We start from the raw sequence: 10,957 nt of genomic DNA, 5'->3' as shown, positions 1-10,957 counted from the left end.
TACATTGTAAGAGTCGTCCCACAATCAATTGCAATAACTTATTTGGTCAGACATGTGAGTTGGCGATAGAGTGAGGATATTTTACAACTCCAATGCCCGCACCTCCTGCTCCTCTTCGCGAGATCGGAGGCGGCGGGGCAGGAGACGGACGCGGCCGGGGGTTGACGTCGAGAGGGGGGCCCTGGCAGCTTCGAAGTCCTGGCATTAAGTTGACCGTCAACATCCGAACCCAGAGAGCCGGGATACGTTGCGATCGATACAGGTGACTCGGACAGTCACAACAGCACAATCGCCCCCCCCCCCCCAAAAAAAAACTAAACTTAAAAATCGATTCTTGAGTCGAAACGCCGCCCCCCCCGCCCCGAGATTGCGACGATCGCCGCGCTCTCCTGTCGTCATCAGAAAAGCGTTCTCCAATAAGGCATTCGGAAGCACGCGGCGGCCGTCACGACCCTGTTCACTCTCGCACCGACACGCAGACAGGCAGCGGCCGAGTGTTGAAGAAAACTTTATTGCTGTTCAATTGGGGGGGGGGGGGGGGAACTATACAAATTGGGGGTTAACGGACAGAACGCAAACATAAACAATCAATGTATTATCCAACGTTTGTCTTTGGTCTTTTCCAAAGAAGCGGCACTGACGAATTGCGCGCACGCCAGGCCCATCGGGAGGCCTTTGGGCCACGCCGCACGGCTGCCCCAGCCCACGAGAGCCCCCCACCCTGCACACCTCCCCGCTCTGCTCCCCGCACGGACCTCGCGTTGTTAATGGACGCGGTTGTTCAGCGTGATCATTAATCGCATGAAGATGTGGGGGGGGGGGGGGGGTGGTGAAATCGTTTCGTCGCACACAAATATCGAAATGTTCGACAATAAAAACACATTCCAGGACTTGTTTACGATGCGGACGTCACCACCTTGGGGGGGCGGCTGCTGATAAGCCATGCTGCTGGCACCGCCTGGAAGTTGGTGGACAAACCGCGTTCGTGGCCTCGCGCCGATCGGTCCGGCTAGAACTGAACCGGATTCGGTTATAGATTCCGAAGACGAACGTCGATGAACAAAGAAAACCACAATCGATGATGGAACAACCCCTTAACGCAGAATGGACAAGAGCTGACACTCCCGATCCCACACCCCTCCCGTCCCCCCGCAAGTGCCGAGACAAAAAATAAAATGTCCAAGCTGAAACGGGACGCTTGGGAGAGTCGGGGCCGGCGGTCCGAACGTCACGTGCACCACCTTCACCCTGACCGTGCGCCATCCTCACCGAAACGCCTCGATCCATCGCCTACTACGGGCACGGTGACACGACCCGGCTCCGCTCGTTCGTTACCCGGCTCAACTCGAGACTGCCGCTTCAGTGTTCGGTGCTAAGCAAGGTACCCAAGGCACAGGTGCAAGGCGAAGCAACACGACGTTCGATTACGACGACGTGAAACACGCAGTGGTGGGGGGGGGGGCGGCCCGGCACGGCACTCCTCCTCCACAACGCCACGCAGACGGCCTCGCACTTGGAAGGCATTTTGACCTTTCGCTTACGCTGGCCGGAGGTGGGCAAGGGAGGTGGACAAGACGATTGTACAAAAAGCAGCCGAATCAGTGACCCGATGAAGGCTCATCGCAGAGATAGCATTGACCTGATCAACCTATGCGTCATTTACATCGATTCGTGGGGGGGGGGGGGGGGGGGGCACGTTGCACGCTCGTTGACGGCAACGGTTTTCGCGAATGCCGGTGACCTCAGCGTCTCAACTCCGAGTGGGCCATCGCCAGGGGCAGCTTCGATCGAACACGGAATTGGGAGTCTGGTAAACGACGCACAGGAACAGTCCAACGCTAAAAACTCTGTCACCGTTGAACCTTTACATTGAGTCATTGTTACGCAGACAGCAAAAGTACAGCCGGTAACAAGACATAGGTCAAACCATTCGCAAGGACTTGGGAACGGGTTTTTCCGGGAGGCAAACTTCACCGTGCTTTGTTGCACGGGTCAACGGGCCACGGGACGGGACTCATCCCGAAGGGTGGATGCCCCTCCCCGTTACAGCGGCACAGCTACGAGATGAGCCACTGCCACTTCTAAACCGCAGTGGCTGAGCGAGCAACGTTGTTGTCATCGCCACCGCCGCGTTAAGGTTCACGTGCATGGGCAGCTCACGCTCTGTGGCCAGAGTCGTCCATAGCGGTGCGCTAGGCCCGGAGCAAATCACACCGTGTGCCGCCACCCCCTCCCCCCCCCCGACGGCTTGAAACTAAACCGGAAGTATTACATCTGACATCGTGCTGTCGATGCGCGGGCCTCCCCCCCCCAAAGTACGGGGCCCGGGGCAGTCGCTCTCCGATTTAGAGACGGCTCCGTCTGTGTCAACTGTTTGCCCGCGGGTCGGGGGAGCAGCCGTTTCCACACGCGACGGAGGTGCCCGCATATCAACAGCTCCTTAGAAGCCTGGACTGGTTGCAAGACTGACCTGCCTCGGCTTGCTAAAGAAAATTTAAGACATTCAGCATCAACAGGAATAAATTATAAAATTATTTACAACCTTGACTTTCATTAAATAGATGCACAATTTCTTAGACGGAAAAAAACGAACAATCTCTTTTAGTTTTAAACCAAATTTAGCATAAAGAGTTTGTACAGCCCTTGCATATGTGCGTTCGAGTTCAGAGCGTGTTTATCAGCATTGAGAAATGTCTCTCTTAATCTGGAGCGAGCACGCACGCGCACGCCCAGACGGGCACTGTGCGCATCCGTCTGTGCGTATGTGCTTGTGTGTGTGCGCGCGCGCGTCCACTTTTTACATTTACTTCACAGCAAATAAACGATTACAGAAGCACGCTGCCGTGGTGTGCGTTTCGCCCCGCCGCCTAAAACAGTTCCTGTTGCAGCGTCGCTCGGTTGCCCATGCCCCCTGCCGCCCTCTGCGTCGTCACGGCCACTTCGCCGGGGCTGGCGCTGCCCCGCAGCAGTACGAAGGGGGTGCTGCTGTTGTTACTGCTCAGCGAAACGGGCTGCGGGGAGAACAGCGCCTTGCCGTAGCCCGGCACGGCCTTCCCGGCAGCGGACGGTTTCCCGGCACGGTGGTACACCGGCGAGCGCGCGCAGTCCCTGTACGCCGGTGACTCGGCGCAGCCGGGCCCCTCGGCGTCCGAGTGTGGGCCGCACCTCTGCCCGTGCGGGCAGCCGCGCCGCTGCTCGTCGCTGTCTTGCCACACGTCGTCTGTGGAGCCGTCCGTCACGTCCTCGTCGTCGTCGTCGTAGCCGCGGAAGCCGTTGCCGTGGAAGCTGGAGGAGCAGTCCGTGGAGCCGTCGTCTCCGGGCTGCGAGTAGCACCCGCTGCTCGAAGTCTCGCTCTCGTCGCGCGAGCACCGGTAGCGCGGCGTCTCGGCGTGGAACCGGGACGGGGCGCAGCCGTCGCCGCCGCCGCTCAACTTCATGCCTGAAAAGCGGCTCTCGCTCAGTACGTAGTCGAGTTCCAGCGGGTCACTGTCACTGCTCGTCGATGCAACCGCCACCGCTGCCGCCATGCTTCTGTCGCCGGCGCCGCCCTGCCGTGACGACGTCAGTTCCGGGCGAGGGGAGTCGGTGTGGCGGCGGCGGTCCTGAGTTGCTCGCCACGTCACCCGGCCGAGCGTGGCGTGAGTCACCGGTGCCCGTACTGGCATGTCTCTCCGCGGCAGCTCCGGCGAGCTGGGAAGAGACCTACACGTCCGCAACGGCATTAGAGTGAAGTCCATGTCCAGCGGGCTATCCCACTCGTCCTCGTCCGCTTGCGGCCGCTGCTGCGTTTTCTGCGGAGTCGACTGCGGTTCCGGCTTCATGCCGTCCACGGCATCTTTCATCGGCTGGTCGAACGCCAGGGGCGCTAGCGTCGGCCGAGTGGGCGTGTCGAAGAACTTGACGCGCCCGCCTTTGAGCTCCTTGCGCGACGAGAAGGGGTTCACCTTCCCGCTGTTGGCGCTGCCCGGCGTGTAATAGGGGTCCATGACGCTCACCACCGCGCCCCCCCGCGTCTTGGAGTGCGGGGAGAAGACGTCCGAGTGGCTGCGGGAGAGCCGCGTGTCCAGGCGCGGCCGCGGGCTCTTCCACGCCGACTCGCCGTCGCCCGGCGGAGAGTTCAGCGGCTTGCTGCGCTTGCACCCTGGCCCCTTCTCCCGCACACCTGCGGGAACAATGCAGACGCAGAACGTTGGTACGCTGTGCATCGTCGTCATCGTCAGCTACGATAGATCCACCGCTGGATGAAGGCCTCCCCAAAGCTGTCGCCGACTCTCATGGTCTCGCGATGCAACAATCGATTTAGCACCGTCACACGAGCATTAGCTTGGTTGAACCCGGCGACCATCCCTTCTTGCGATGTGTCCTGCCCGAGTCCACTTTCATTACTGGGTGTTGGGTGGTACCGTGGATTGGTGGTGATGAGTGGTGAACGGGTGGGGCTGCAGGATGGGTGGTGCTGATGGGTGGTGGTGAATTGCTGGGGGTGCAGGATGGGTGGTACTGATGGGTGGTGGGAAATTGCTGGGGGTGCAGGATGGGTGGTACTGTGGATTGGTGGTGATGGGTGGTGGTGATGGGTGGTGATGATGGGTGGTGGTGATGGGTGGTGGTGAATGGGTCAGAGTGCAGTATGGTACTATGGGTTGGTAGTTGGTGGTGTTGTGTGGTGGCGATTGAGGTGGGTTGCCAGAATGGGTGGTGATGTGGGTGGCTGGTTGTTGGTAAAGCGTGGGCGACTCCCACCCCTATCGGGACGTCTGGCCAGCGTTGAAGAGTAGACCAAACTACCCTTTAAATGTGGGCGTGGTTGCGGCTGCTGCCTCGGGCGTGAGGCCGAGTCGTACCTGGCTGCCACACGGCCTCGGTGCTGCCCCCCTGGCTGGACGGGGACCCGGTCTCTGTCCTCTCCGCCTCGGTGATCCTGCTCATCTCCTCCAGCGCCCGCTCCACCTCCTCGAAGTTCGGCCGCAGCTTGGGGTCCATCTGTGAGCGAGGCGCCAGGCAAGAGGACGACGCCCAATGGGGGGGTGGTGAAGGAAATGTTAAGAGTCGCGAGCTACGAGAGGAGTGAACGGTGATGCGAAGGTGCACTTCGAGGCGTTGGTTTGAAGCAGTCTTTTTCAGTTCTCGTTTTTATAAAATGTCAGTGTGGGTTAAAATAGAACAGATGTCTTGTTGGGTTTTCTTTAAAAGTCATGCAAAGTGCCTATGACCAGAAACCCATCAGATCTCGTCGCATCTTGCAAGCTAAGCTGGTTTCAGCCTGGATCGTACTTGAATGTGTGACTACCATTAATAAAACAAGCATTGTAGGCTGTGTTTACACAGCAGGAGGACACAGTGTGGCAAATTTAAATTTTGTATTGTGCTACGCTGCGACTGCTCTCTTCGCCACCATCAACGACCGCACTCATCGGCATGGTAGAGTAGGTCCTACTCACCCATTCACACACCCGTCCACTCGTCATTTTGGAATTCCCCACCAACATGTCTTTTCCCAAGTCCTTAAGATAATAATAACCTTACTCAATTTTGCAACAAACGTGTCAACTCTTATCCACCACCGCTTTTGTCAGCGCCGTTTGTTGCTGGCCGCTCGACATTTTGGGCCTTCGGGCCTGCGCTCAGCAAGAACGTAAACGCCCCCAACCCCCGCCCACCCCAATAAGAAGGCACCGCAACGCAGACTCGGCAGGCCCTGCCAGGAATGCGTCACAGTTGCCAGTAGCGTGTGCAAACACTGGGCGGCCGGGGGCCGATCCTCGTGACAAGGAGGCACCTGGGTGGGACAGGGTAACGCCGGCTTGCGATTTCACCCACGCACCCGCCCGCCCGCCTGCCCACGCGTCTGCGTGCGCACCCGCTCGCCCGCCTGCGACCAGAAGCCTCCCGACCGCCACAGACAACAGCGGCGGCTGCAGCGGCGGCCTTCCATGTGTTCCGTATTATGTTTCGCCGTCCTCTTTGCGAACGGATACTCCCCGGCTCGAACAGATGTCGGGGTGATTTGTGCAATAAACGGGGGGGGTGGGCACGCGCTTTCACTCCTCGCTTTGATGTTTCGCGTCAAGATTTTGAAAGGTGGGTCAGACGCAGACGACGCCCCGCGCTGACGCGCAACAGGGACCGCCAGGAGGAAACGGCCCGATTTTTTTTTACTTACTACAAGGAGGCCACTCAAGAAGAAGGGCGGGGAGTGAGATCCATTTCGGCCAAGCGCAAGGGGCCGGCAGGAATAAAAGATTCAAATGATGCTCATTCGGCGCGATGTCCGACGTTTCGCCCCTCATGTGCTGGGAGCTACTTCAAAAAAGGGAATGAATGAATATGGTTTTCTGAAATTTTGGTTTGCGATTGCTTTTTCTGAAGAAGTTCCCAGGCACGTGCATCGAAACATCAAAAGACATCTTGGCAAGCAAAACGCGGTACAACACGAAAACAAGTCGCAGAGCCGCATGCTCGTCCACTGTTCTTTGTTCTCTCGATATTTTAGCGTGACACGTACGCTGCCGCGGCAGTCACGGACGTGTGATCGCGGGCCGCCGTGACCTACTCGACGGCCGCCACCTTGCGGGGAGCGGCGCGTGGGAGCTGCACGTGCAACGGGCGCGGCTACTCACGTTACAGCAGTTGAAGGCGAGCTGCAGGAAATCGGAGGGGCAGTCCCCGACCATGTGCTGGAAAGTCTCGTAATCCAGGCCAAAATTCTGCAGAAAAACGACACGAACAAAAATAAAGAGAAGCGCACTAATTGTCGGCTTGTTCGGCACGTCGTGGCAACGCTTTCGGCGGAAACAAGGAGGTTGACCGCGGGGGGGAGGGGGGGGGCGGGGTAAGGGGGGGGGGGCAGGTGCCGCGCGCCGTTAAGAGCGCTCGGCTAGCTGGTTCCAGGAGTGCCGGAGGAAGTGGTTTGGAAGCCGCGAACGAGCGAGATTGATCCGGCTCGTATGTTCGTCGAGCCTGCGCCCAGGGAGAACGTGTGGTCAAATGTTGCAACTTGCCCGAAACCACAGCGCGTGTGTTGCGACAACGCACGCGGTTGATAAGCCAACGATAAAGGTGCGTGTGTGAACCAGAGTTGTAATGTCACGGGAGCTCTTCTCAAATACAAAGAAGGGTTTACAGTGACCTCGACGTTGTGAGTGTCATGGAGAAGAACTGGACCAAATGCTAGATGGGGTTGTCAAAATCGTGGAGCGTGCACACACACACACGCCCCATGGTCGGTCGACATTCAGAGCAGGGAATATGAAGGCATGTTTATTTACATTCAGAAACAAACCGTATGTGTCATAGCATTTTCATTTCATTTACAGCCCATTGCCAAAACACTGTTGGACGAAGGCCTCCCCAAATCAATGTTGATCATAGGGATTGTCTGACCATACTTCACCACATACCGATCGGTGCGTGCTGGTTACGGAGGGGGTGGGGGGGATGGGTGGGGCAGGGGAGACCCAGACATCACCCACCACTTACGGAGGTCACTGGCCAATGAGGCTCTCCTGCTCTCTAAGAGGTTTCACAGTGGTTACACAAAACAGACTTGTTAGCCGTGGCCAGGGAATCGGGCTCGGGTGGCTGCGTTCAGGCCTCAGTCTGGGCCAACGCCTGCGCCACCACTCCACCCCACGCCGCGCACCTCGTGTACGGCGAACACAAAAAGCACTGTGCAGCCACCGAGCTCAATTACAGATCCGCTCAATAGTCCGAAGCATTAAACGACGAGCTGCCATTATGTCCGATATGATATTACGGCCGAGAAAATGAGCGGTCATTACCGTTTAACATGCCACTGCGACCGAGAGCTCGACGCGCATGAAATTAGAAAAGTCCAGCGAAGCCGATAAAAGTGTAATTGCCCTAATTAAAATGAAAAGTGACGAACGCATTTAAGCGGCAAACTGTTCGACAGTGGACAGGGCTGATTGCGACGCTTCTCGTTTGAGAGCCCCCCCCCCCCGTGAAAAACAAACTCTAATTACCTCTGCCACTTTCCCCAGGGAGTCCATAAATTATTAGCATTAAGCAAAGTCTGACACGTGAGCCCTGCGACCTTGCGTCACCATCACAAACCCCCAGGCCTCTCCGATGTGTTTTCAAGACCACTCGTAAAAAAAAACCGAGCTCTACAGCTACGCACTTCTATTTACCATGGTTCTCCTTTACCATGCCATGGTGGTGCAATGGCTAATACACTGGACTTGCAATCCACTGCCCGCCGGGTCGATTCACGTGATACCACGGGGCAAGTTTTTTTTTTATTCCCCGGCATTTGCCTCTGTCCACCCAGCAGCAGTGTGAATGGGTCAACCACAGTTAGTCGATAGGCAAGGCTGGCCAGTGGTGAAGACTACGCCTAAATCCCTTTTGAAGAGGCTCCCGAGAGCTCCGTCGACTAGTGAAAGGCCGTTCTTTTAGCAGGAGCGCGACTAAAAGCGATTGCGGCGCTGCTCCTTTACCCATCACCAACAAACAACTCTGGTGCTCAGCTGGGCTACGTTAAGAACGGCCCGGGCCGGCTGCGATTGTGCAACGCAAACAACCCGAGCCAACGCGACGGGGCAGAGCGGCGTTACCCCTCAACACACACGCGGAGCCCGGAGCCGCGGTCGAGTCGGCACAGGAGCCGCCCCCGGCAGGAGGTCCGCGCCGCGGCCAAAACCCGCCACTCGCAGCGCTCCGTAGATTTTTAGAAAACATCTCAAGTCATGGCCGGAGATCAAAGGGAGGGGCGGGCGGTCTCGAGGGCCTGGCCTCTGACAAAATGCGGTGCGGTGGTGGTGGCTGGCGGCGGCAACGGCTTAGTGGGAGGAGCGCTGGAGTGGACACAGTGTGGGTCCTTGTCATTGGGGCCCAAGTAGATCCATCACTCCAGGGGGAAGGGCAGGAGGGAGATGTGCCAGGGCCCCCCTCTGGTAACCTTGGGTTCATCTTGGTGGGGGTTGAGGGGGGGGAACAATGGTACCATTGTGCACTCTTGAAACACCCGGGGGCGGTGGTGTTGTTGGCTCGAGCACTATTTACATATCGGAATATCGGTGGTATCTGGAAAAGCGTTTCCAAAATCTGTATCGTGAAGAGAATAATTTATTTTTACACGGTGAGCCAGACGAAATTGAAAGACGAAGCTTATCTTGCATCCAGATTCTATCCGTACTGCTTTTGTGTAAACTGGTGACGAAAAATGTAAACACACAAAGCTGGCATTGGGACATCTATTATCAGAAACAATCACCCTCCGTTTTCCAAAGCAAATTGACAACCCACTGCAAAAGCCGAGTTTAAAAAACAATCCCCACCCCCCACCACCACTTGGGAAAATCCGATTGCACAGTTCCCCAGGCAGCTTTCCGAAATGCCGTCGTTTTAGAATACAAAATAAACGGTAAACATCCCGATTTAAAGCTTTCGTGACTGCAGGGATTCATCTTCTTGGTTCTTTCGGTAAAGTCACGTAGAAGGGAAGTAATAACATTCAGACGCTGTCGCCTCGACAGACCTGGTTTTCACCTGAGGATGGGCTGCTTGCGTTGTGGCCGAAACGTCGTGAGAATTATTTTATTATGTTTTATTTTTATTATTTTATTACTTCCCTTCTACGTGACTTTACCGAAAGAACCAAGAAGAAGGTAAACATCCCGCGCGCATGGACTCGTGGTCAAAACTCCAGCGCAATCGTCCTCGCCGATGAACCATCACGAGGCAACTATCCCACGCGCCACGCGCGCTCCGCTCTACTCCGCCGTTGCGCATTCATAAACGAGAAGCAGATGGATGCCGAGCGGGCTTTGCTTCCCGTTTTCCGCGCCGCTAGAAACGCAAACCCCCGACGTAACGCGGCGGTGACGGCGGCACGGATCCTCCCGTCTCAAGGGCGACGCGCTGATAGGAGCCGGGAGCCGCGTATCGTCCGTGCCCGGCCGCCGAAGGGTGGCTCCCGGGTCCTATCAGCGCCAGACGCCCCGTGGCTCTCCGTTTTTGTCTGCGCAAGAAACGCATTGCTCCTGGTCACGGATGAGCTTAACTACTACACACACGCGGCGCGGGCAACGCCTGCCCGCCAACAACCCCCACACCCGCTCACCCCAGCCCTGTGAATACAGTATCTCGTGAGATCACACGGCTTGCCCCGTGATGGAGGCGTGCGTGTTTTGCACTGTACCGGTGGTGGTGCTGTTTTAAATTCAACTCGCCCTTATTTGGAATAATGGCAAGGCCTGTGCCAGACAGCCAACCGAGACTTCACAGCAATGCCATATAAAGCCCTATAATTTAAAAAAAAATATATAAAACCTTCTCTTGTTCTTACTACATTGGGCAAACTGAAGCCCATAGTCTATATTGTTCAACACGTTCGTTTTAAAATGCCATATAAAGCCCTATAAATGATTATTTTTAATAAATATAAAATCTTCTCTTGTTCTTACTACATTGGCCAAGCTGAAGCCCAGAGTCTATATTGTTCAACGCGTGCGTTTTAAAATGTTGTTCGTCAGCAGCGCTGGAGTGACTGCTGCTGCAGCTTGATCTGATAAAGGCATCACGCTGCAATCACGCCAGCGACACCCAGGCTGAATGTCAAAGCAAGTTGTGTCGCACCGTCCGCCTGCTGCAGTTCCATCACCCGCCTGACTCACTTCCAGCGTCTCCTGCCGACCTGCTGAAACCGGTACCAAGGGCTGCCCGCGCCAGATCGGAGAGGCTGCACGAACCCAACTCCGTAACGCAGACGCCCACACGCGCTCGATTGCTCGGGCTGCCGCAAACACTTGCCAAGTCGCAGCCAATTCCCCCATGCAGCTCCGACACGCTTTTCATCCGTCGGGCTGTTTTCTTTACTTCCGAGCGGCGCGAACGAGCGCTTTCAACGCGGCGAACCCGCACAGCGAGCCCACACGCACGCAAAAATCACGTTCTCTGTCAAACCGTCGCCCTCCGGCACAGGAGGGGAGCC

At 56.7% G+C, this 10,957-nt stretch overlaps 1 protein-coding gene across 1 annotated transcript in view; it reads right to left on the bottom strand.

The window, feature by feature from the left end:
• Window positions 1-492: 492 nt before the first annotated feature.
• LOC144733305 (dual specificity testis-specific protein kinase 2-like) overlaps window positions 493-10,957 on the bottom strand; it is a 52,477-nt gene continuing 42,012 nt past the window's right edge. Inside the window, exons 8-10 of the mRNA XM_078615134.1 lie at window positions 6,621-6,707; window positions 4,845-4,983; window positions 493-4,162 (exon numbers count right to left, since the gene is read on the bottom strand). Of these exons, the coding sequence (XP_078471260.1) occupies window positions 2,868-4,162; window positions 4,845-4,983; window positions 6,621-6,707 (1,521 nt within the window). The 3' untranslated portion in view covers window positions 493-2,867. The remainder of the gene's footprint in view (window positions 4,163-4,844; window positions 4,984-6,620; window positions 6,708-10,957) is intronic.

Source organism: Lampetra planeri, chromosome 46, assembly GCF_965212315.1.
Source record: "Lampetra planeri chromosome 46, kcLamPlan1.2.h2, whole genome shotgun sequence".
Classification (NCBI taxonomy): domain Eukaryota; kingdom Metazoa; phylum Chordata; class Hyperoartia; order Petromyzontiformes; family Petromyzontidae; genus Lampetra; species Lampetra planeri.
The sequence above is the reverse complement of the archived record's forward strand: the minus strand, read 5'-3'. Positions and strand labels throughout refer to the sequence as shown.